This window comes from Apus apus, chromosome 6 (genome assembly GCF_020740795.1).
Source record: "Apus apus isolate bApuApu2 chromosome 6, bApuApu2.pri.cur, whole genome shotgun sequence".
NCBI lineage: Eukaryota > Metazoa > Chordata > Aves > Apodiformes > Apodidae > Apus > Apus apus.
Genome location: NC_067287.1, coordinates 19,033,860 through 19,059,294, shown reverse-complemented (window position 1 = coordinate 19,059,294; position 25,435 = coordinate 19,033,860). Strand labels below are relative to the sequence as shown.

The window sequence follows — 25,435 nt, the reverse complement described above, 5'->3', positions numbered from 1 at the left end:
CGCATGGGAGCAGTGTTCCTTTTGCCACTCAAAGCTATATTCTATTACAAAAAAGAAGTGAGGATTCACTGGGGCCTGTATTTTACATAGATTTGTTTTTTGGATTACATGCCAGAACTTAGTTTTGCCCTCTTCCCCAGTGGACAGGCTTCCAGGTAATTCTCCCTAATCACTGACTGACAGTTTGTACCTGCCCAATTATACAAGTGGACAAGTCTATGCAGAAATCCTGTGGTGCCTTGTGAACTCTTCTCAGAAGAGTGGTTCACAGGCTTAATTACCACCATTTAGGATTTGGGTGCCTAAAATATTAGCAAATTCTCTCTTCGTTGTTTCATGTGTGTGCTTCAGTTCTCTTTGTTCTTTCCTTACAGGGATGTGTGTAGGACAAATTTTGGAAAGCTCCTGTGGTTGCAATTGAGATGGCAGTTGCTTTGAGCTGAGCAGCTGTAGTTGTACACCCGTTTTTGTGGGGTTTTTTAGTTGTGGGATTTTTTTTAAGACAGGCATAGATTTCTGTAAACTGTGAGAATCCTTTTGGCCTGCAGATCTTCCCTTTGGAGGAAGTATGGGAAGCTGGCCTTTTAACTGTAGACGGTGATATTTAAAGAGACAATCTTGCATTCAAACCTGATAATGAAAACTGTTGACATGCTTTTTTGTTTTAAGTAGCCGGGAGTTACGTTGCCCTTAGATATTTTTATGAATGCAGAATTTTGTTGATTCTCCCTAAACCCAAGACAGCCTACTGCTAGAAGTCATAAAATAGTCAAAAAATGCTAAAAATTTCTGAATACTTCCATTGTAGTTCAAATACACTCCTAATTCCTGTACCCTCTGCCAATAATCGATAAGCAAAAAACTTTGTCTAGTGGGGGGCAAGGTTGGAGAACAAATGCTTTAGGCAAATAGCCTGTTAGTTAACACTGAGGACAGAGGTTAGCACAGTATCAGGCAGGATCTCAGGGGAAGTATGGCATCCTGGAGTGTAAGACTTTTTAAGGCCTGGTTTTGCATTCAGTAACTGTGTATTTAACATAAATGTGACTGAAATTCTAATATAAGTACAAAATGTGCAGTGTTTTATGTGTGGGGGAAAAATAATTGTAGAAATTATAAGCTGAAGTTAGATGCTTGTGTCAGTGGCCTGTTTTGTTTTTTTTTAAAGAGCTGACCATCTGCTGTCTTCCTGGCTATACAGAAGCATTAAGAATAATGTAAATGTTAGGTCATTTTGATGTATGCACCTAAACACGGACTCCATTTGCTGAGCAGTTATTTTTCTGTTGGATCTACCTGTTTTTTTTCACACGTCAGGACATAGTTTGAAGTTTGAAACTCCTCAGTGCAGTGTATGGTCTTTCCATATGTTTGTTTACTTTCTGCAGACTGGAACTTCCAAAACAGATGGCTTGAAGAATCTGAAGATGCAGGCTTGGACACCCTCTCTTAAAAATCTCTGAAACACATTATTTAATTATTGTAGTGGAGATGGTTGTTGAATGTGACTCAAGGGAGTAGGGTCCAACCTTCTTGCTTCTCTCTCCTCCCACACCAATTACCTTATCTGCTCTTTTACTCTGCTTTTTTCAATAGTTTCTAATTTTCCTTTTCTGTGTTAAATACTGGGTTATATTTGTCAACATCGATTCTGAATTTAGATGATTAGTGAAATGCAAACAATAACATTTTATTTTAAAGTAAGATTTCTTAGCAAAATAATTTTTAGATGGATAAAGATGCATTGCACGTACTTCTGGGTTCTTGGCTGATTTTTAGTATACTGAAAAATGGAAAGAGGACATGTAGGAAAGCTGTACCTCCTTTACTGCTCCCATAGGCAATGAAAATGATTAATGCTTGTCAGGCTCAGCTTGGTGCTTTCCTCTTAGAAGATCTTGGAGCTGCTAATTTCTTACTTACAGTGGCTTAAATGGAAGTTATTGACATATTTCTTTTCCTGACCTTGGGAAGAACTTAAATCTCCTTGTATTTATAAACTAGACAGGAAGGAAGATTTGAACAATATTGAGGCAACTTTTTCTAACTACCTACTAGTAAGTATAGTCAACAGAAGTTAAATAGCATACTTCAGAAAAAAGTTCAAGGGTGTATGGTAATATAAACTGGTATCAGCTTGTTCCCAATTAGCAGCTCTTTTTTGTGTGTGCTACTTCTCTGACAAATCTTCAGCAGAAAGAATGTAGGAGAGTGGAGATGACTGGCTGGCCTCATACATCATGATAGCTGCTAATAAAAATAAAGAAGTGCTCACTCAGTCTTCCTCATCTCCATAGGAGGTCAGAATAACTGGATCTTTAGCACAGTCCTGCCACCCTTTACTTCTTGGCACATCCTCTACTTCTGGGAAGAGAAGTATTTCTTGCCACATATTTCCAAAGGGAAATGGAATTTTGAATTTATCTTTTTTAATGTGATCCACTCCACTTGCAACAAATACATTCCCAGCAAATCCTACAAGAGTCTTTGCTTCAAACACTGCAGAAAGCACAGAATGAGCAACTTTCCCTAATTAAAAAACCCCTCAAAGGACAGTCTCACTGATGAGACTTACACCATCACACTCAATTCATTAAACTAAAACTGTACCAGAAGTTCAGAAGGGTCTATTAGGTGGGTGCCTATCCGTTGCCTCATGCTGCTTTTGAATCCCTTGCAAGGAAGAGAACAAGGGCTCAGCATTTGTGTTTTATAAGGTAGCATGTATCATAGCTGTTGGCTGGGGTGATCTGTTGTCCTAGACTTGCACGGTATTTATTTGCCTATACTAAGAAAGCTGAGTGAGAATACTCACAGAGAATATAAACTCTGGGATTTTTTCCATATTTTTTTTGTGTTGTTTTGTTTTAGCTGTGCTCCTGTAGTCCAAGGCCGCTTGCAAGACTTCCCATTCTCTGAGTTGAATGACCACAGGCAGCTCATTATCATGACTTGTGTTGCTGTCTTCAGCATTTTAGAAATTCTTTTTCTATTTTTTCAGCAATAACAGTGTAGTCATCTGCTCTGCAATTCTTAACCCTTTTAAAAAGAATTTCTGTAAAAATCATCCATCAAGGGCCTCAGCGTGGGGTGTATGTGCTCTTGCTGTAAAGCAAGCACACGACCTAACTTCATGAGTACCTGGAGGAAACTGTAGCAGTTAGTGTGTGCTGGCAGGGTCTCTGGCCAGGGTGCTGGCATGGATTCTCATCTTAGCTTTATTGCAAGAATTTTGAGAAATAGAATATTTCAGTTCAAAGGGACCTACAACAATCATGTAGACCAGTACTAGAGGAGCCGCTTTAATTTTCTCCTTTCCTTTCCCCTTCTATACTGTCTCTCTCCTTTCTGGCTTGTTAGCCTCCAAAATCTTTTGGATTCAGCTTGACACAGACTTAATGGAGAGGCTAAAGAAGCTGTTCCTCACCTTCAGTGCTGCCCTTCAGTGCAGAGTAGGACATGTTTTAAGGTGATGGGATGCTGTTTTGTCTACTCACCTGTACAGCACTCCATCCCAGTCACAGCACACCCTGCCAGACACCTCTTTTAATTTCATCTTTGAATCCTTGTAAACACTGCAGGAATTTAAATAATTAATGTTGGTTTATGCTGAACTGCAGAACATCATTTCTGTGTGACTGGAGTAGGAGCTTAAGTTAAGCTGTGTGTGTGCAACAAGAGCCTGCTGCAAGCAGGCTGCATTGCTTCCAGTCTCACTTTCTTAGCAGTGGGAATGCTGCCAAAGCAGAGACATCTTATAAAACCCACTGTAGCTATCAACTGTGGCTCCTTTGGCAGTATTGATCATTGAATTCAGTACCGATGTGGTCTTTTCCCCTTCTATATTAAATGTAACTACTGCGCTGTAGCTTAAGCCTATAGAAACTTTGGATTGACTTTCTCCAAGGTCTGCCAGTTTTCTGTGGAAGACCCTGCTTTGAGGTGGTTGATTCATGAGTAGAGAGAGATTTTCTCTACTTAAGAAGCATGGTTTTAATGTTTCCTGTATCCTGGAGATCGGTGTCGTGGCAAGGGTTGCTGAACCTTGTATGGAACTCTTGAGCTTTCGACATTTATTAGCTGAAATATTAGAGCAAGTCATTATGAACTTCATACTGATTTAATATGCAGGACCAAAGTTTGTAACAGAACTGCTGTATGTATAGTTCAATATAGAAAAGCAGGTTTTTTGGAGAGTAGTAAGGCTATCAGTGTGATTTAATCTTTATGTCATTTTCAAGTAGTTCTTCTTCCTTGTTCTGTTGATTGGAGTGCATGGGTGAGCTGACTCGATTTGGGGTTTTTTTACTTATTTTTGAAGTTTTGCCATCAGCAGGAAAGAAGCAGGTGGCAGGAGATACAGTAGTAGCTCTTGACTCACTTTCCTACCAACTTCAGCACAAACCAGAAAAGGGGCTGCTGTAACAGGTTAGGGCAACAATACATTGCTGCTTGGTCATTAGATGCTTGAAATGAGCATGTGTTTAGTAAGGCAGCAATTAAGGACTGACTGACAACAACATGCTTGTTTGTCTTAAAAGCAAGAACTTGGGTCTTGATGTTTAATGAAGGGTTTACAATGGTATTTAGGTTTTGTGCATGAAGTTCAGATGAGGTGTGTCATGTATTCTGATGACTATGGATAAAATGAATAAACTGAGGATTTTTGAGATAAAATAGAAATGTCTTGGACACCCTTTGTCTTGAGGATATCTGTGCTTTGGCACAGACAGGGTACTCAGGGTGGTTTAACATGTGCTGAATTTCTTGCTATTATGGCCAGACTGTCACTAGCAATTGGGCTGCATGGTGTTTCCACTGGCACAGTACACAGCAGGTGCTGCCCTGGGGATGGACATTCAGAATCATAGAATCATAGAATCCTAGGGGTTGGAAGGGACCTCGAAAGATCATCTAGTCCAACCCCCCTGCCAGAGCAGGGTCACCTAAAGTACATCACACAGGAAGGCGTCCAGGCGGGTTTTGAATATCTCCAGAGAAGGAGACTCCACAACCTCTCTGGGCAGCCTGTTCCAGTGCTCTGTCACTCTCACAGTAAAAAAATGTTTTCTGATATTCACCTTAAACCTCCTATGCTCCAATCTGTATCCATTACTCCTTGTCCTATCACTGGTCATCACTGAAAAAAGCTTAACTCCATCTTCTTGACACTCACCCTTTACGTATTTATAAACATTGATGAGGTCACCCCTCAGTCTCCTTTTCTCCAAACTAAAGAGATCCAGCTCCCGCAGCCTTTCCTCATAAGGGAGATGTTCCACTCCCTTAATCATCTTTGTGGCTCTGCGCTGGACTCTTTCCAGCAGTTCCCTGTCCTTCTTGAACTGTGGGGCCCAGAACTGGACACAATACTCCAGATGCGGCCTCACCAATGCAGAATAGAGGGGGAGGAGAACCTCTCTTGACCTACTAACCACCCCCTTTCTAATGCACCCCAGGATGCCATTGACCTTCTTAGCCACAAGGGCACACTGCTGGCTCATGGTCATCCTCCTGTCCACCAGGACCCCCAGGTCCCTCTCTCCTACACTGCTCTCCAGCAGGTCAGCCCCCATCCTGTACTGGTACATGGCGTTTTTCTTCCCCAAATGCAAAACTCTACACTTGCCCTTGTTGAACTTCATCAGGTTTTTCCCCATCCAAGTCTCCAGCCTGTCTAGGTCTCTCTGAATGGCAGCACAGCCTTCTGGTGTGTCAGCCACTCCTCCCAGCTTGGTGTCATCAGCAAACTTGCTGAGGGTACATTCTGTACCCTCATCCAGGTCATTGATGAAGATGTTGAACAACACTGGTCCCAGTACCGACCCCTGAGGGACTCCACTAGTCACAGGCCTCCAACTAGATTCTTCCCCATTGACTACAACTCTCTGACTTGTTCCTTTCAACCAGTTCTTGATCCACCTCACTGCCTGATCATCAAACCCATACTTGATCAACTTATCTACAAGGATGCTGTGGGAGATGGTGTCAAATGCTTTACTGAAATCAAGATAGACCACATCTACTGCTCTACCATCATCTATCCACCTAGTAATTTCCTCATAGAAGGCTATGAGGTTAGTCAAACATGACTTACCCTTGGTAAAACCATGTTGGCTGCTCTTGATGACCCCCATGTCCTTGATATGTCTAGAGATAGTGCCAAGGACAAGTTGTTCCATCACCTTTCCAGGGATGGAGGTGAGGCTGACCGGTCTGTAGTTACCCGGGTCCTCCTTCTTGCCCTTCTTGTAGACTGGAGTGACGTTTGCTATCCTCCAGTCCTCAGGCACCTCTCCTGTTACCCATGACTTACCGAAGATGATGGAGAGTGGACTAGCAATGACCTCCGCCAGCTCCCTCAGCACCCTTGGGTGCATTTCATCTGGACCCATTGATTTATGGATGTCCAGATTACTCAACTGATCCCTAACCCAATCCTCATCTACCTGGGCAAACTCCTCCTTTATCTTGACTTCTTCTGGGGCTATATGAAACTGGGGCTCCTGGGAAAGCCTGCAGGAGTAAAGACAGAGGCAAAGAAGGCATTCAGCACCTCTGCCTTCTTTATATCCTCTGTCACCAGGGCACCCGCCTCATTCAACAGTGGGCCTATATTGCCTCTGGTATTAGTTTTGTCAGCTGTGTATTTGAAAAAGCCCTTTCTATTGTCCTTAACCCGACTTGCAAGGTTAAGTTCCAAGGAGGCCTTAGCTTTCCTAGTTGCCTCCCTACATTCTCTGACAACTGTCCGATATTCCTCCCAAGTGACCAGTCCCTCCTTCCATGATCTATAGATTTTCCTTTTCCATTTGAGTTTGCCCAGCAGTTCCTTTTTTAACCATGCAGGTCTCCTAGCTCCCTTACTAGATTTCCTAACCATTGGGATGCTCTGATCCTGTGCTTGCAAGAAGTGGTCCTTGAAAGTTGACCAGCTATCTTGAGCCCCTTTACCTTCTAGCACTCTGTCCCATGGGACTTCCCTTAACAATTGATTGAGGAGGCTGAAGTTTGCTCTGTGGAAGTCCACGGTTCTGGTCCTGCTGGGTATTCTGTTCCTCCCACACAGGATCCTGAACTCCACCATCTCGTGGTCACTGCAGCCAAGGCTGCCATTGACCACCACTGCTTCAACAAGGCCCTCCTTGTTGGTGAGCACAAGATCCAGCAGCACTCCTCTTCTAGTCGGCTTGTCCACCATTTGCATTAAGAAGTTGTCATCAATGCACTGGAGGAACCTCCTAGACTGTGAAAGGCTGGCTGTATAAGTCTTCCAGCAGATATCGGGGTAGTTAAAATCTCCCATGAGGACCAAGGACTGTAATTGTGAGGCTGCTTTCAGCTGCCTGTAGAAAGCCTCATCAACTTCCTCATCTTGATCAGGAGGTCTGTAGTAGACCCCTACAACTGTATCACCCATACCACCCTGCCCTTTAATTCTTACCCACAGACTTTCAACTTGCCCCTCATCAGCCCCTGCACAAAACTCGATACATTCTAGTTGCTCTCTCACATAAAGAGCAACTCCACCACCTCGCTTCACCAACCGATCTTTCCTAAAAAGCACATAGCCATCCATGGCCACATTCCAGTCCTGTGAGCTGTCCCACCATGTCTCTGTTATTGCTACCAGATCATAACCCTTAGACCACACACAGACCTCTAACTCTTCCTGTTTATTCCCCATGCTGCGTGCATTGGTGTACAGGCATTTCAGGAAGCAAGCAGAGCACACTGGTGGGACCAAATCCTTCTTAGACCACCTTCCTTCAGGCCCTGGTATGTTCCTCTTGGGTTTGTCCCTAACAGACCCAGTTTTCTCCCCTTCCCCCTTCACATCTAGTTTAAAGCTCTCTCAATGAGCCCTGCTAAGTCCTGCCCCAAAAGCCTTTTCCCCCTCTGTGACAGGTGCATCTCACCTGCCACCATCAGGCCAGGTGTCTCATATAGCATGATCAAAAAAACCAAAGCCCTGCCTTTGGCACCAGTCTTGTAGCCACTCATTCATTAGCAAGCTCTTCCTCTTTATCTCTCCACCCATTCTTGCAGGAGGTATGGAGGCAAACACGACTTGTGCTCCAGACCCCCTAACTAGCCGTCCCAGGGCCCTGAAGTCTCTGTTCATTGCCCTTACATTTCTTGTAATAATTTTGTCACTGCCAACCTGAAAGATCAGCAGTGGGTAGTAATTAGAGGGATTTACAATACTAGAGAGTTTCCTTTTAACATCTCTAATGCGAGCCCCAGGGAGGCAGCAGACCTCCCTGTGGGATGGGTCTGGTCGACAGATGGGCCCTTCTGTTCCCCTCAGAAGGGAGTCACCCACCACAATTACCCTCCTTTCCTTCTTATTTGAAGAAGTCCTAAGGCGTGGAGCTAAGTGACAAGTCCTAGGTGGTTCACTAGACAAATCTATCATTCCAACTTCATTTTCCTGTCCTTGAAGTACCAAGGCTTCATACCTATTCTTCAAGGGCAATTTGGAGGGCGGAGGGGGTTGGGAGGGTTTTTGCTTGCCTCTCTGAGGACGGACCTCCCTCCATTCCTCCATGTCTCTAAAGTTCTCTCCTTCTGTCTGATGACAGGAGGGGAGGGGATCCATCACTTCTAGAACCTCGTCCTTCTGCCCTTGCCTCAGGGTTTGGCTCCACCAATCTATTTCACTCTCACATTCTCTGATAGTTCTTAGTCTTTCAACCTCCTCTGTCAGTTTAACCACCTGCTTAAGGAGATCACTGATTTGCTCACACCGCACACACGCGGTGCCACTGGCTCCCTCTGGTACCAGTGCCAGGCTCAGGCATTCGCTGCAGCCAGAGACCTGCACGGCTGTGTGCCTGCTCAGAACCTCCGTCTGAGTTCCCACGTCCTTTTTCAATATGGTTTTAGGGCGTGTTGTCACCATGCTAGAGAAAGCTACCACGTGCCCTCGCGTTCTCCACCCTTGCGCCACTCCCTGCTCCTGCCGCTGCCGCTCTCCGCTCTGCGCTGCCGCGCGCTCTGAGGAGCTGCCAAGATGGCCGCTTTTAAACCTGCCGCCATTCTCAGCCACGCCCCCCGCCACGTCAGCCTTCCTGTTCCTCTCAGGATTCCCGCTCAGACTCGGGTCTCCTTGCTCTGCTCCGGCTTCACCGTCTCCGGGAAGCCTGGCCCCTTCTCTAATCCTCAGTAATTAAAGGAGCAGCTCTCACCGCTGCCGGTGCCGCTGCCGCTCTCCGCTCTGCGCTGCCGCGTCTCATACTGTACTCATGGAGAGGCAGTAATGTTACTTAGTGTTACTTCACACTACTAGAAAATGTAAATATCGGGAAATAAATCCCATTCTTAAAGATGAATTAATGTATTCACTTCCCTGTCTCATGACATTGAGCAGCTCTTTGGTGGAAATGCTTGTTTAAAATTGCAAAGAGTAAAAATCATGTATTCCAGACTTAGTGTGTTTCTGAGTGCCGGAAGTCTTCTGTGGCATGTTTAATGTTGCATCAAATCTATGCCTACTGTCCATGTTTACCCACCTGTTTGTGTTTATAATAAAATCTGAAACATCCCTGCTCTGACAAGGGGGTTGGACTTGACAATCTCCAGAGGCATCTTCCAACCCCAAACATTCTGTGATTCTGCAATCTGTTTTATTTTAGAAACAATGTTATTCTAACATACAGCATAACAGATAAGAGTTGATCCTTTTGTCAGAAGCCTAAGTATTTTTCACTTTTTTGTGTTTTATCTACTTCTAAAAAATTATAAAAAGGAAATGTAACAGAGTATGAGGTTTTTGACTGCTGTGGGGAATATGAATTTATTTTCTACTCTTCTACAAAAAAAAATCTGGGTTGACTTTAATGGGATTAGTCACTCTGTAGAGCTTACAAAGTCAGAGCACTAGTGATTTGCATCACTTCCATCCAGTTCACTGATTCATCAGATCCTTTTGATTCATTTTTCTTCAGAGAAATAAAATACCAAAAAAATACTTAAATTGTCATGCCTTCTTTCAAACAGTCAATATACAATAAGACTTCCTCAGCCTCTTCGTTTGAAATTAAGCACAAGCAAGTTTAGCTTCACCTCTTTGGAAACTTTATGGGCACCCATTCTTCAGGACTCTAAAATGTGTACCAAGGTTGAAAAATAGGGTTTTTTGCTGAAATTTAAAAGTGCAAATAACAGGGGTAAGTCATCAGATTTTGTATTACTTCCTTCTCCATGCCCCCCCAGCTTAATTAGCAGACTGAAGAAACTTGTAAAAACTACTGAGATAAAAAATGGTAGAAATTGATACATTTTTTGAATGTACATCTTCTGGAATGTTTTGTTTACTTTCCTGGTACTCAAATGATGATAATTCTTTTCCAGGTGCAGCATTTTTTATATATGTATATATGCCTTTTCTTCCTCGTAGTTCCAGTTCTTGCTTGTAAAAATTGGAAGCAGCTCTGTAGCATCTTCTGTTTTTATTGTCTGTAGAACTGTGAGCATCTTGAATCTGATTGCTGTTCTCTGAACTAACTCTATCAAATCTTTCTACAGTTTTGCAGGTTTCACTGTTTATCCTCTCTGTTTTTTTCTTTAGCTTAAATGAGAAGGTACAGTTTCACTGGATTTATTTACCTCTACGTTACCTATTTAAAGTGAATGCACCAATCTGTCCAGTATCTTGTGGTAAAGGATGTCCAGTAGCCAAATGTAGAACTGGGATATGCATTGCTCAGCTCTTTTGTTCTCAATGACCGTTGCACTAGAGTCATGTCTGCCTTTATTGCATCCTAGGCATACAGGTTATTGTGTCAGTCATGAAGCTGAGAGAGGAGCATATATGAACTAACTGGATCAAATACAAAACTTAAGGATATGTTTGCATTTTTTATTTGTTGCAGGTGATTAAAGTATATAGTGAAGATGATACTAGCAGAGCTTTGGAAGTACCAAGTGATATAACAGCCAGGGATGTATGTCAGCTGTTGGTATTGAAAAACCACTATGTTGATGACCACAGCTGGACTCTGTTTGAACAACTTACCCACACAGGTTTAGGTAAGACTAATACTATACAATGTTATGGAAGTAAATAAGGTGGGTTTTGTTTTCCTTTTCACATAGAAGTACAATTGTAATAGAAAGGCTTGGAAGCAAAATGATGGGAGGGCTTGTGAGAATTCATTCTGTTGTATATTCGTTGTTTCCGTTTATCTTCTTTTGAAACCATTCTTCTAAACTTCCAGTATAGAAACACATTGAGACATATTAAATATAAGAAGAAACAGGATGTTTGAGGAGATGTAAAAATGCAGAACACAGGAAAGACTAGTCAGCAAAAAAAGAGTTTAGAAGCCCACTGCTAGGATGTAGTATTGAACTGGTACTCTAGTCAGTCCTTTTACAGCACTGTTCTTCAGTACTGTATTGTGTTTGGTTTTGATAGGGAATTACATAAAAAAGTCTACTAGAAGACAAATACTTTCATCTGATTTTCATTTCATGTCACTCAAAGTTTCCATATTATTCTTAAACTTCAGCACTGTACTGGAGTTACCACACGCAGTACTTCTTCTGCAACCTCAAAGGCAGTTCCAGTTGCTAGTGCAAAGTGTGGCTTAAGAAAGAGGATGTTTTAGGGGCCTTCCTGCATTCTGAAATACATAGAAAGCTGCTTGGAGTGTTTAATTCTCAGAAGGGTCATCTGCATTGGTAACTGGTAACTCTAGTACATTTTAAACAAACACACACACCACCACCAAAAAAACAAGCCCTCTCCCCACAATGAATTTTAGCCATTCATATGGCTAAAAGCTATTGCTAAACTCCCTTTCTGTGTGTCTATCTAGGGAACCTGGACTCATGCATTTGTTTAAAATAAACTTGACTGTGCATCTCCAACTGTATTAGGTTTAACAGCTGTATTTTAAAGATTAACTACAAAAGCTAAAGCTGTTTTCTGCCCTTTTCTGCTCCTTTATCCTATGAAGGCAGCCACAAACGTTTTTCAATTTTTTTTTTCTTGCTTGGTAACATTTCAAAGATATTTATAACCTTTTGCACTGAATGTATCAGTTGTAAGATGCTTCCAGCTCAGAGTAAGGTCAGAGTTAAATCTGGATTGAGACTGTAACTGACTGATGCTGCAGAAGAGGAGGTATAAAAATGGCTTTAGACAACACTACTATATAAATAGTAGAAGTGGGTTTTGTATTTTATAGTATGGCTGGTGTTTAAGTATTCTAGTAACTATTGAAGACACTTTTGACAACCATGCTAGAGCAGTAGTGGCATTGTTTCTCCAGGTTTGTTTATTTGCACAATACACTTTTTGTCAACTACTTTCTTTGCTTCAATCTGAAGGATTTCTTGAAAGATTTCAGTATCAAGTCATTATTGACTGTTTTTCCTAAGGTTCTGAAATTGCTAGCATGCAAGTCTGAAGAGCTGAATTCACCATACAGTCTTCTGATTGCTCCAGCTGCTTTGGGCATAATTTTAGAAAAAAGCGAATTGTCCATTTTTAAAATAAAAATATTTAAAATTTATTTATTTAAATTATTTTAAAGGATGCAAATTCAACATTAGTAGACAAGGAGAGGAACAACTTGAGCTATTTTTTTTCTTCTTTATAATACTGAATAATAATGGATTTATTTTCTGATATTGTTAGAATTGGTTTTGTTTGAAAGGTTGAACATTTTGAGCTTAACTTGCGTTAAGTATGTTAAGCACTGGATGAGTAGCTTAAACAAATATTTTTCAAATTATCATTTAGTTTGGGTTGTTTGCTATTCATTACTATTTTGTATGTTTTACCCATGGAAATTTGAACAGTCTTTTTCGGCTCCCAAGTTAAATGAATGGATATAGAAAGGAGAAGTACTGTGAGTGAGTGTGGCTGTCTGCGTAAGTTCCAGCAGGATGGAGATTAATTATTCACTCATCAATTAGTGAACATTTTCTTTAATATCTAACAGCTGTCTGAATACTCCTGAATTAGTTATGATTGCCTGAGTCTTAGTGAGCTGAGTGCAGCGTTCTGCTTTTAATCAAGACAGACATTAATTACATCACTGGAGTGTGCCTTAATTGCTGTGTGAAGTTACCTGCATGTGACGGTTAAAAAAGAATAGAAAAAAAATCCCACCCAGAAGAAAATATAAAACCACGGTCTGTAAATTCCTGTTTTCACAAATCTATATGCCCCTTAGTGTGGAGCTATATTGTTGAACATGAAGCAGGGTTGTGTCCTCACTCCGTTGCATGCCCAGTGCTGACCAGGTGGTGTTGACTCGGGGCGAGTGGACAGGTGAGATTGTTGCTCCCCCAGTGCCACTCCCCGGGGATGCACCCACCTGCCTGTCCTCGGGCACCCATCCTGCCCACAGCCCGCATGCTCAGCCTTCCTACCCACCTCCCAGGTTTTCCAGTAGCCTGGGCTCTGTTTCAGTTGTCTGAAGTACAACAATTACCACAGCGCTACAAATGGCAGTATCTTTTAGAGCTGTGTCTTTTTTTATTCCAAGATATTGAATTCAAATAAATTCTTACATGTTTTTCACCTTGTCTAAGATTATTGAAGGCAGCTGAGGTATGTGTAGATTTGGATGATGTCATGTCATCCCTACCAGCTGGTACCTTAGTGTTGGAGTCTCATGCTTCCACTGCAATTCCCCTGTACAGCTTCATTCCCCCTCCCTGCTGAGTGGCTAGAGAGGAGGCTATTACAAATGTGATCTTTCATCCATTTCAGTATTAAATCTTGTTTCATGTGCTTTAGTTACTTTCCGTAGTTAAGGAGACTTTTTCTTGGTCTGCAAAAAGTGGTCCTTATGTCAGAGATAGTAGAAATAAAGAGATGGTAGAGAGGAAGGTAGAAACTCTTCAGTCTAACTGGAATACTGAAAGTTACCTAACTAAACCAAAGTGCAGCTTTTTCATGGCAACATTGAGAGATTTGATTACAGGGCTGTGTTTTGGAGGGTGCTGACACAATGTTTCAGTTCCTTCAAGAAAGTAAGTTGAATCAATTTTAAAATATGCTGCAATGTGACACCTTAAGAAATAAAGAAATAAAAGCATCTTAACCATCCATTGGAGTAATGCAGAATGTCTTATTTTTGTACCAAGAAGTAACTCTTAAGAAAATGGTATTTTCTTAAATGTCTCCATGCCAAGCATATAAGAGTTTTAAATGTCATCCCAGATGAGCACTGTCTCTCTATAGAAGTGAAAGGAAAAAAAAATGTTGGTTTTGAGTACGAGCTTCAGTTCTTCAGTGTCTCTTTTCCCTTGCATCTGAAGAAAATGTTTTGGAGTAGAGCACCCTGTACAAGATGTTAAAATGCTCGCTTTATTTCAGTATTTTTTGGACATTTTTTGTTTTCTGACTTTTTCTGTGTTTTTCATTGCTTAATTTGATCATGTCACAAAATGTGAGTTTCATGTAGCATCCTTAATCTCTGTCTTTATGATCTCAATGAGTTCAATGAAGAATTAATTAAATTTGAAGGAAGCTTACCTTCCTCTGCTTGATCTGTAGATCATGACAGTGCTTTGTCTTCTGCTAGTCATGAGTTTGATATTTTTGTATTGAGGTGAAATTTAGCTGTATGAGTGTATTTTCTCTACATTTGCTAGCTGGAAATTTCCTGAAGAAGCTTAGAGATTTGCAGACTACAATAAGGCTGTTATCCACCAGATTGAACAGTGTAGAAGCATGGAGCAGTGACTGGCAATAGAGGTGGTGTCAACGTTTGACTCAGTTTGACAACAATGCTCTCGATCCCCTCCCCCTCCCACCCAGGTAGGGAAGGAGAGAGAGAAAAAAGAGAGAGAGACTTGGCTAGATTGAAAACTAAACCGTGGAACTTTATTTAGAATACTAATACGTGATATAAGAGTGTGTGTATATATATATATATAGTGATTATACAAAGGTGTGGTAGAAGCCTCTCACCTCCCCCCACCCCCAGCAATTCCCACAGCACTTCCCTCAGACGAGACAATTCCGAGGAATCCCGAAGCTGCTCCTGGAGAAAGGCAGAGAGTTACGAGGGTCAGGAGGGCTTGAGGTCGATGGGTCGACGATGATGGGCAGATGGTGTTTTCCCAGACACCGGCCACGAACAAAAGAAAGAGAAAGAGAGAGAAGAAGGAAGGCAGACAGAGAGGCGAAGCGAAGCAGCGAGAAAGCGAAGCAGGAAGGAAGGAAGTTTTCGTCTGTCATCTCCGACCTTCCCCAAGCCTACGTAGATATATGGAATGGAATATCTCTGGCCAGTTTTGCTGTTCGTCTAACCCAGCCTCCCACGGGGGGGCCACAAATCCCCCCGTAGTGTCTGAGCCGGCAGAGCAAAGGCACGACCTTGAGGGCCCAGCAATTACAAAAACATTCCAGTGTCTTATCAACCTAGCAGAACACGCAGTTGCTAATTGAAGAAAGCTCACTGAAATGAAAAAAGGAATCAGCAAAAGAAAAACTGGCTTCATCCTGGCTCAAACCAGGACAGGTGGCAAGAGAAGATCAACAGAAAGATGCTGTAGTCCTAAAGAGGCTTTAGTGATTTTACAGCTGAGGTTTGATTTTCATGGCTTAGAAAGTTGTGCATGCTACACTTTATGAAAGTTAGGCTCTTTGTTTAGTCCTTCAAGTTTATTTACAATTTTAGAAATGCTTCAGGACATAGTAGGGACCTTGGGAGAAGAAGACAAGTAAATGCTATTCTATACTGCAGATAACTTTCACTTTATTAATGATGCATCAGAGAAAGTAGCATTAGAAAGACATTCCTGACACCCCAGACAGGCTGAGTGAGTGGTTGCAGTGGTCTGCCTGCTGCACCATGTACCACAGAGTAGGAACTGCCTGGCTTCTGCAGGGAGAACAGGGATTTGGCCATGAAATGGGATGAAGCCCTCAGCTGCCTCTTTACAAGAAAAACAGAAAACCTCGCGTGTGACCTGCCTCAGAGGTTGGGCCCTGCTGAGGTGGAACTTGATGTAATATTCTGATTAATGGACCATGTACAGATTGCTTGTTTCATGTTCTCTGTTAGTTTAATTTAATTTAATAATAGATTTTTTACTGTGTTTTCAGATTCTACTCCTAGGCTCTTAAGTGCAGCTTTAGCTGTTGGTTTAATTTTCTGTTGTGGGTTTTGTTTTGTTGTTGTTTTTTTTTTTACAGGAAGAGCTATAGAGGACCATGAGTTAGTGATGGAAGTCCAGTCAAACTGGGTAATGGAAGAGGAAAACAAACTTTATTTTAGAAAAAATTATGCCAAGTATGAGTTTTTTAAAAATCCACTGGTAAGTCCTAAGATTGTATCTGTAAAGTGATGCAACTGCAGTTGCAAAATAGTATTTTCTGTTACACACAGACAGGCAGGATGTAACTCTGTGTCACATGAGTCAAAAGGAATAATTGGGAGGGAATATACGACATATGGGAATATACTGTAGTGCTTGTAACTCTTGACTGATCCCTTTGTTGCAATTGTAAAACATCCATGTTCTTCCTTTTTTTTTTTTTTTTTTTTTTTTGTGGGGGGTGACGTAGGAGACATACATGGGTTTATCTTTATTAAAATTTGAACACGGACCTACAAGAAAATAAAATTATTTAAATTGAGTGAATTTTCCATCAAGTGACAACAAAATATAAAATGAAGCAGTGTGTGGAGAGGCATCTTTAGTAAAGATTATTTTATTATCAAGGTGAAAAGCAAATGTTATGGCCCAGCGCTGCCCGATGGCAGCTTCTCACAGCTGCATCTAAATAACAGCTGACCCAAAAGTCCATGAGCAGCCATAACCTATTAGAACTAAGTGAAAGTGAAGCGAAAGTTAGGGTATGTAAGGAATGGAAAGAGAGCAGAGACAATTTGTGACTCAAGGATGGTGCCAAAGGTTAATGCTGCTGATTCAGACCTTGGCTAATGGCAGAGGCCATGTAAGCAGTCCTGACTCAACAGGAGAAACTTGCCATCTGGTTGCTTCAATGCATGGTGTGTTTGGATTACTCCTAATGCTGTCTCTTACGAAGTCAGCTTGTTTCAGATGTCAAAGGGAGAAATAGTAGAAATGTAGGAGAACTTGAAAGGTGAAAAGTGGAAGGGAACTCAAATTATCTACCAGTGAAATGGTAAATATTAAGATACAAAAGACAGAAGAGATCTGAGAATTTTTTTCTTGCTCCACCTCTGTTTCTCTAGGCAAATGATGTGCTCCCCTGACATGGAGATATCACTGCAGTAGTGAAAAATTCCAAGCTTGGGGTGCTCTACAGTTAGTAAAGAAGCTTTCAAAGAATAAGTATGTTTATGTATTGGTTAACCAGTGAATAGAAACAGTTGTGGAGTATGGTAGACATGTGGCTATGACTAGTATCAGCATCTGTGGCTGAGCAGAGTCCTTGTTGTTCCTGTTGGGTCATTCTTTTGGGTACTGTGATCACAGATGTAGTATCAGAAATAAGTTGGTATGAATTAACCCTACCAGTAGTTCAGTTTTATTAAAAATGGAAGTCAGTGGACATTGGATGGTCAAGGGAGTATAAGCTTCAAATTTGTCCACCAAGCCTTGAGAAAACTTCACTAGCCAAACTTTTGGCTGGTTCATATCTGCATCACTATATTGAACTCCCCAGCTAAAGGTCTTTTCCATAAATTACCTCTTGAGCTTTTCTTGATAATGAAATTGGCACTAAAATGTGGACTTTTTAACCACACCATACTGATGTAGTCAGATTTTTATGTAATTTAATATTAATATACATAATAGGCAATTAAAAAAAAAAAACCTGAGAGGACTTGTTTTCTATTAATGGAAGTTATTCCAAAATATTTTACTGGGTTTCTAGTATAATGAAAATGATAGAAAATAGTATCTTTTTCAGCATGTTGGTGTATATCCTCCCTACTTTTACTGTATTGAAGCCCCAGGCAAGTCTTACATGTCAACAGCAAGAGAAATTACTGCTAGAAGAACAACACTAAGGGCCAAGTACTGCAGTATGACTTGCACTGGTGTATGAAACCCTCTTGCTTTCAGCGACCACTGGTATTTTTTCAAAATTCTGTTTTTTCAGCAAATAATATAGAGGACATCACAAATTTAGGAATGATATTACAGTAAGCTGAAATTATTGGATCACAGAATCTGCAGTGTCTTGCTCTGCATTAAGAACTTTAATTTTACATCCAAAAGAGACAGGAAGGTTTATATTTATTTTTACAGAACTTTGATACAAATTATTATCGTTACAGAGCTTTTTTCCAGATCATATGATATCTTTTCCAAGTGAGACCAATGCAGCTGTAAGCCATGCTGGGATATTACAGGTATGTGATCTTTGAGTGAAGATGAACCTACATAGCTCAGAATTTCCCATTGTCTGTGTTGGGTGAGCGTAGCTCTTTGTCATTGTTGGATCTGTTGCTAGGATTTGAGTAACCCAAAACATAGTTAATAACTTTTTTTCCTTTATGAGATGGATGTGTCCCTTACAGTTATTATATAACCAAACTTGGAAACTTGCACATTCTTTCAGAACCAAGGAGTTCCAAAACAGACAGAATGCTGTAAAAGTGGTTAATACCTTTATTGGCAATTTCACGTGAAAGACCCTGTTTCCTTAGACAGTTTGGAGTGTTGCAGTACTCAGCACATACTTAACATCAGGCCTTCATAGAATACTCAGGAACTGGTAATGTGATAAAAATGGATATTAAAAAAGAGGTAAATGGTTAAACTTTATGATAAAAAATTTAAACTCATTAGTATGATTTGTTAGCTTGAAGGCTACTGTAGCCTTCAAAAAAATAGATGGTAGGTCATTCAGTGTTAGTCATCTTTTACACGGACACAAGATTTTAATTTACAGTGGGAATAATTTCACAGAATGACCATATCAGGGATCATCATCTTATTTCTCAAAGAGGGAAAAATGAGTAATAAAGGTGGAAACACACACATCACTCTTGTTTGCTTGTCACTAGAAAAATTAATAAATAGAAGAACTTTCACTGGTCTTAAGACAACAACCCCATATGTAGGTTCTAGGGATAAAGAACTGTTGGAAAGGCAACATAATAAGACAGGGTATTTAAGGTAGAAGTAAAAGAAGACAAGAAGTAAAAGAAGACAAGATACTTTTTGCATCTGTATACTAGATTTTGCCTTGGCATCCACCAGTAGATGAAAAACGTTAAAGGAACTAATTCTCAAAGCATTCTCTGTATCAAAGTTATATACTTATGGAAGTGGATGTTAGTGAGGAGGTTAAGATTATCCTAAATACAGTAAAGAATGTTTCAAATTCAATTTCATTGACATTTGCTAGACTCTGCAAATTATTTTTACAAACCTAAATAAAAACTTTTCCATTTCACAAGATGCTGCCTATCTAATTAAGATTCATTCACTTTTGCTCCCTAAATAGCAAATAGATTTCCCAGTCAAATGTACACATGTAATTTAGAAACTCTTGTCCTTTGTCTTAATAGAACTTAATTGGTTTTGTTCCAAATGTAATTTGGTACCTAGAAAAAATAATAAAGACTTTTGTCATGGAACTGTTTGCCTGTACTTTTGCACAGAGCTTCCTTAAGCCCATATTGTGATATGTAGAACATATGCAGAGGTTGTGGGTAAGAGAATAATTCTGTCATTGTATTGTCTGTTTAATTGTATTTTGTCAAATAAAACTTAGTAGGCACAAAGTAGAGAATACATTTGTGCGTTGGGCAGCCATTTTGCAGGTTTCAGCAGAAGCTTTTGGGTAAATAGTTTACAGTGTGTCACTACTTCCTTGGAAACTTTCATTAAGACAAGTTAATGGGCTTGCATTATTATTTGTGATGTGCTTGGTCAAGTATCAGGAGAGACATCAGTTTTAACAACTCAATGCTTACAATTGATAAAAAATAACTTCTGATATTTTTACAGCTTTTTGTGGATTGAGCTGTAAGCAAGTAAAATGTTTTTCAGGTATGTTTTCCTTGACTTTTATTGAAAGTGAAAGAGGGAGTCTTTTGGGTGATGACTTTAAATCAGAGCATCTAAATAGCCTGAAATAAAAAAATAAATAAAAAATAAAGAAGTTTATCAGTCTCCTATCCTTTTAGTATGTACTAAGTAAAATTACTAGGTCTGATGTATACCAAATATCTATGTATACCAAAGAGAGAGATTTAATCTCTGCCATGAAGATCTTTAGCTTAGAAGAAGTGTCACTATAGTGATTAGAGTATCGCTGCTCTGAGAAACATCACTGTATGTACATGTCTAGTGGTAGGTAGTATGGGTCATTTGGAACTTGCTTTAGTTGGATGCTTTAAAACATGTCAAAATTGAATGTGGTAGGAAGATTTTAATCTTAGGCCTCTTGCCATAAGAATGAAATATTCTATTATTTTCAGATTCTGGGGTGGGTTTGTTTTTTGAGGACTAGCAACTTTCACGGGTGGGCAATTAACTCACTTGGTATAATTGTTACTTCACTTTTTGATTGATTTGATTTTGGTTTGGGTTGTTGGTTTTTTTTCCAACAAAAGGCATTTATTTGCTTTGGTTTTGTGTTCCGATTAGTTTTAAAATGGTTGGTTTTACACGTAATCTTATCATAATTAAGCCCTGGTGCTGCCATATGTTACCTTCTGAAAGACATTGTAACACTGACACCACCCTATGTGTCATGTTGTATATTTCACTGTATGGGGACAAGGATCCAAGCTTATTTCTGTGTATTGGGTGACCAGAAATCCTTGTCTGCAGCATACCATCATGTAACTCTCTAATATTAAAGACTTCTTTTTTTTTTTTTTTCTTATTTTTGTCTTATTTTGATTACCTCTTAGCTGCATAAATAGGGATACATTCCTTCTTACTATAAAGTTGCATGTACTTCCATTAAAAAAAACCAAACAACCAGCAAGCCAAAATAACAACAAAAAAACCTCAACCAAAACCAACCCACAAGAAAAAACCCTAAGGAAGTTTTCTGCTATGTTTAGTTTTAGGTATTTGTTGTAGGCAGTCTGTTCTCACTCTGAAATATTTTTACTGCTCATTCCTTGTGACACTTAATGGTTTTAACTAAAGCTTGTTCATGTTACATTTTCTGACACAGTCCTCAGCTATCTTAGAGAGAAAAAGATGGATCTAGGATTGCCTTTTTCCTAGCATTATTGCTACTTTATTTTAATTGATAGCATGGGTACAACAGTGACAGTTGAAGCTGAGCTTTGTGTTGCTTCTCCACTTAGCCAGCTGAGTAAGAAAAGCATTTTTCATGACAGCACTTCTGGTTTGAAGCTCTTGTGGCAGAAATCCCAGGGAAGATACTTGTGCAGGTTGGGAGCCAGACACTCTAATCTTCAGCAGAGAAACTAAAGCCTAAAAAGATGCTCTTTTGGCTTTACATACATTGACTTTTAAATTCTCCTAAAGCCTCCATTTGACTTGTTTATGGACTTGAATACTTTTTCAATGCAGCCTTTATATTCACCACCAGTGAACCTGCTAATATGTGGCAAGTAGGAAGATTAACAGGCTGGTACACCTACCAGGACCTACTCATCTGCTTCAGTGTCACTGAAATCGCTTAAACTGCATTTGTATGCAGCGGCACATGGAGATAGATGTACCTGGCCTTGCTCTAATTGAGCTCTTCAGGTGAATAGCAGTGAAACCATTCATAATGCATTCCTAGTTGTGTGACAGGGCACTCCCGTCAAGTGACACCTGCCCATGTTACTGCATTCACAGCAGCTGAATTCATTAGCTTGGGATGGTCTGCGGGTGGTACAGTCAAGCATCTGACTGCAAGGTAGGAAAACAATGCAAGTGTAAGAAACCTTGTGTAGCTCAGTTAGACTGCTTTATTTAGTAGCCAAAGAATTTGGTGTACTTCCAAAATCATGTTCACTTAATCATTTTGCTGAAGTCTGGTATTGGCAAGTCTGCCTCCTGTCCAGTGATCTGTTGCTTTATGTCCTCAAATCAGAATTTCTGGAAATGGCAATGGACAGGGGGAAATAGTGGCAATGGAAGCTGCAGATACCAACCAGAAAAATCCCTTGTTCTCTACTGTATATGCCTAGATAGTATTTATGATTCTGCAGGCCAGTCTGGGGAAAGGTTTATTGAAATGCTTAGTAACAACACAGATTCCTTTGCATTTATGGAAACTGAAGAATTTCAGGTTAGTCTGTTTTGCTGTGAGTCATAGTTCTGTGCAGTTTTATTGGAAGAAGAGTAGTCAAAATGAATACATTACATGGAATTAGAATAAAGTTAGCATGGTTGCCAGCTTTTAGTAGGTAGTTTTGGAGACCAAGGAAAAACATACTTGGTCTTAGCAAGATAACAGAAATGTTGCATTCTGACAATGTCTGGTTGAATTGGCTAAAGAGAAGCCACTGAATTCTTTGAGCAGAGGCAGTGCATCAGTTAGCTGCTATCAGTGCATTACTTAGCTTCTCTGTCTGACTATATAATTCTGCCTTTTCTATGGCTTGTGAGAGTGTGCACCTTATTCTTGCAGTTCTGGAGGCAGAGTGGCTGATCTCTCAGACTTTTTAAGTCCTCTTTCCTTTCTCCCAGTGCAGCTTGTTTTTTAATACTTTCTGCCACATGACCTTGAGCACAAACAGGAGCTGTCTTGGTGTCTGGCCCAGCCTCTCCTGTTTCTGGTGCAACTAAAGCTCCTAAAGCTCCTATTAAAGCACCACCTCAGGTCCTGCAAACTGTTTTCCCTCCTTTTGAGACTGGTAATATCTGCCTGACCTGCATGGTTTTGTGATTCAGATTTTGTAGTTTGTTTCCTGAATTGATTTTGGCTCAGATCAGTTCTCTTATCTGGTTTATAAAACAGAAGGGGGGTGGGGGAGGGATGGCTTTTTTTTAAATGATTCTTTTCATAGCATTGATTTGTACTTTTATATAAATAGGGTCTGCAAAATGGGATCAGAGCTTCTTACACTGAAGCCAACATATTGCATAACTCATGCTTGCATGTCAAACCATAGGCTTTATATAAATATGTACCTTGCTTAGCATACCTTGGAGTTCTGTGACATTCTCCACACCTTATGTTTTATATAAATAAGTACCTTGCTTAGCATACCTTGGAGTTCGTTCTGTAACATTCTGCACACCTTAAATGAGAGGCACTCTTAATGAAATTAGATGCAATCATAACTGAATTACTGTGGTGTGACAGTGGATTTAGGGGTTTATTCCCCTAGGTCCTTTATGAGTACATTAATGAAACAGAAAGCTGGTTTCAGGTGAAAAGAAAAATGCAGTCTGATATTTTCTTTCAGATGTTCTTAAGCTCCAGCACGTATCCTGAGATTCATGGTTATTTGCATGCAAAGGAGCAGGGAAAAAAATCGTGGAAAAAACTGTACTTTCTGTTGAGAAGATCTGGCCTTTATTTTTCCACTAAAGGTACATCTAAGGTAAGGGGAGGAAAAAAAAGGGCACAATGAAGAGCAAATGTGTATGTATTTATCATTTCTTATAATAATAGTAAAAATTTGAATTTCAATTTATAGTAATAAAAAGGAAATAAAATATTTATTGTAGATAAAAGCTAGAGATATATTGAAATATTAAATTGGGGAAGTATTGTCTTAGGAACAGTAGATTCTTTTTGCCTGATAATTTTGCTTCATTCCAGTTAATATTTTTCCAATCAGTTAACAGAGTGCCCTTCGTAGTGAAAATTCTTAAGTAGACGCTCTGAAAGGTGGACATAATTCTTCATTATCTAAAATAAACACAAACCTGTGTATAAAAACTTTTTACAGGAAGATTTTGAGAGTTCTCAAATTTTGTCACTACACTGTCAGTTTTTCAGATCAGGAAAGTATATTTGATGTTTGAAAGACACAGTGATCTCAAAGCTTGACTCCTACTCATATTATCGTGGCTTGAATTTAGTGGATGCTTTCCCAGAACTGACACCACTTGTACTTGGGTTTTTCTCCCTGTCTACAAGAAAAAATCCTTTGACTAGTTTGAGATGTTTTTTCTCTGCATTGTAAAATTAATGTTGAATTCTCTCTTTCTAGATTTCATGATGTCACAGTTAAAACCCTAGTCTGCAAGACTCTATTTTGGAACAGGATAACTACAATATATACTCTTTTGAGTTTCTTACCTGGAGAGGCTTGCTAAAAATAGTCTAACTGTATTACATTGCTCTTCTTTTTAGGAGCCAAGGCACCTGCAGTTTTTCTGTGAATTCAGCAATAGTGATATGTACATGTCTTTGACAGGCAAAAAGATTTCTGGAGCACCAACAAACTATGGATTCTGCTTTAAGGTACAAGCTTAGTATTCTTATACATATTAAAGCAAGCCACAGTTTTTAGGTAAGCTTAAGTTTCTTAAAGGTTTTTGAAAACAATATTCAGCTGTTTATTATAAAATAGGAGAATTAGTGGCTTTTATTTCAACAGGTATTATCTTCAAGATATGCATTAATGCTAAAAAAATGTGCTGTGGCCTTCTAGCCTAACAAATCAGGAGGAAGCAGAGACCTGAAACAGCTCTGTGCAGATGATGAGCAAAGTAGGACCTGTTGGATGACAGCAATTAGGTTGCTTAAGGTAATTTTTCTGTGTGGAGATAACTTCTTGCTTAAATTTACTATGTGACATTTTGATACTGTACAGTAGAGAAGTAACATAATTCTAGGTTCCTATGCAATGGCTATATCAATTTTGTATTCTGAAAGCTTGTTTTCCTTCATCCCAACAAATTGAGAGAGACCAAATTACTGGAATCATTGTAGGGAATGGGATGATGGCTTTGAAGCCTTAGTCCTGCAAATTCCTAAATACTTAACACTAAGCCTATGCTTGTATGTAACAATGCTGAGTTAATTGAGATTGTTGAGTATTGTGGATCAAAGCTACAAGAAGAGAAATTTACTATTAAAAATGTGTCTGTTCGTGACAACGTAGCTGTAGGTCAGTCAGTGTATTCAATGGATAGTATTTAATGCAGAGTGTACATTTATAAAGGCAGCAACAGCAATGACAGCTGTTGTGCATTACCTTACCCTAGCAGTGTTTGTCCCTGGTTTTGATGGTAAAGGAAAGTATGTGTTGTCTTTTACACCTGGAGAAAAATTACTTGGATTAGGTTTATAATTTAAAATGCTAACCATGTTCTTTTCTGGTTTTAGTATGGGATGCAGCTGTATCAGAATTACATGCAACCATATCAAGGTAGAAGTGGCTGCAGCCCTTTGAATGTAACACCTATGGTATGTCCCACTGTAGCTCTATGAATAAATGATTTTTTTTCTGCCATCATGCTATTTTTAAGTAACTTGTGTCAGCTATACTACTGAACTTATCCTGCAGATATTTGCATGTATTAATGCTTGCTGAAAATTTTGGGTCTGTCAGGGTTGGCTAAAGAGCTAATTAATAAA

The 25,435-nt window shown here is 39.8% G+C and overlaps 1 protein-coding gene across 4 annotated transcripts in view; it reads left to right on the top strand.

Moving 5' to 3' along the window:
* The window catches only part of GRB14 (growth factor receptor bound protein 14), a 63,296-nt gene that overhangs the window by 28,316 nt on the left and 9,545 nt on the right, over window positions 1-25,435 (top strand). For all 4 annotated transcript variants that reach the window (XM_051623430.1, XM_051623428.1, XM_051623429.1 and 1 more), the window contains 7 exons: window positions 10,878-11,034; window positions 16,169-16,290; window positions 18,249-18,323; window positions 23,310-23,447; window positions 24,206-24,316; window positions 24,507-24,602; window positions 25,184-25,264. In XM_051623430.1, coding sequence (XP_051479390.1) covers window positions 10,878-11,034; window positions 16,169-16,290; window positions 18,249-18,323; window positions 23,310-23,447; window positions 24,206-24,316; window positions 24,507-24,602; window positions 25,184-25,264 — 780 coding nt within the window. The remainder of the gene's footprint in view (window positions 1-10,877; window positions 11,035-16,168; window positions 16,291-18,248; window positions 18,324-23,309; window positions 23,448-24,205; window positions 24,317-24,506; window positions 24,603-25,183; window positions 25,265-25,435) is intronic.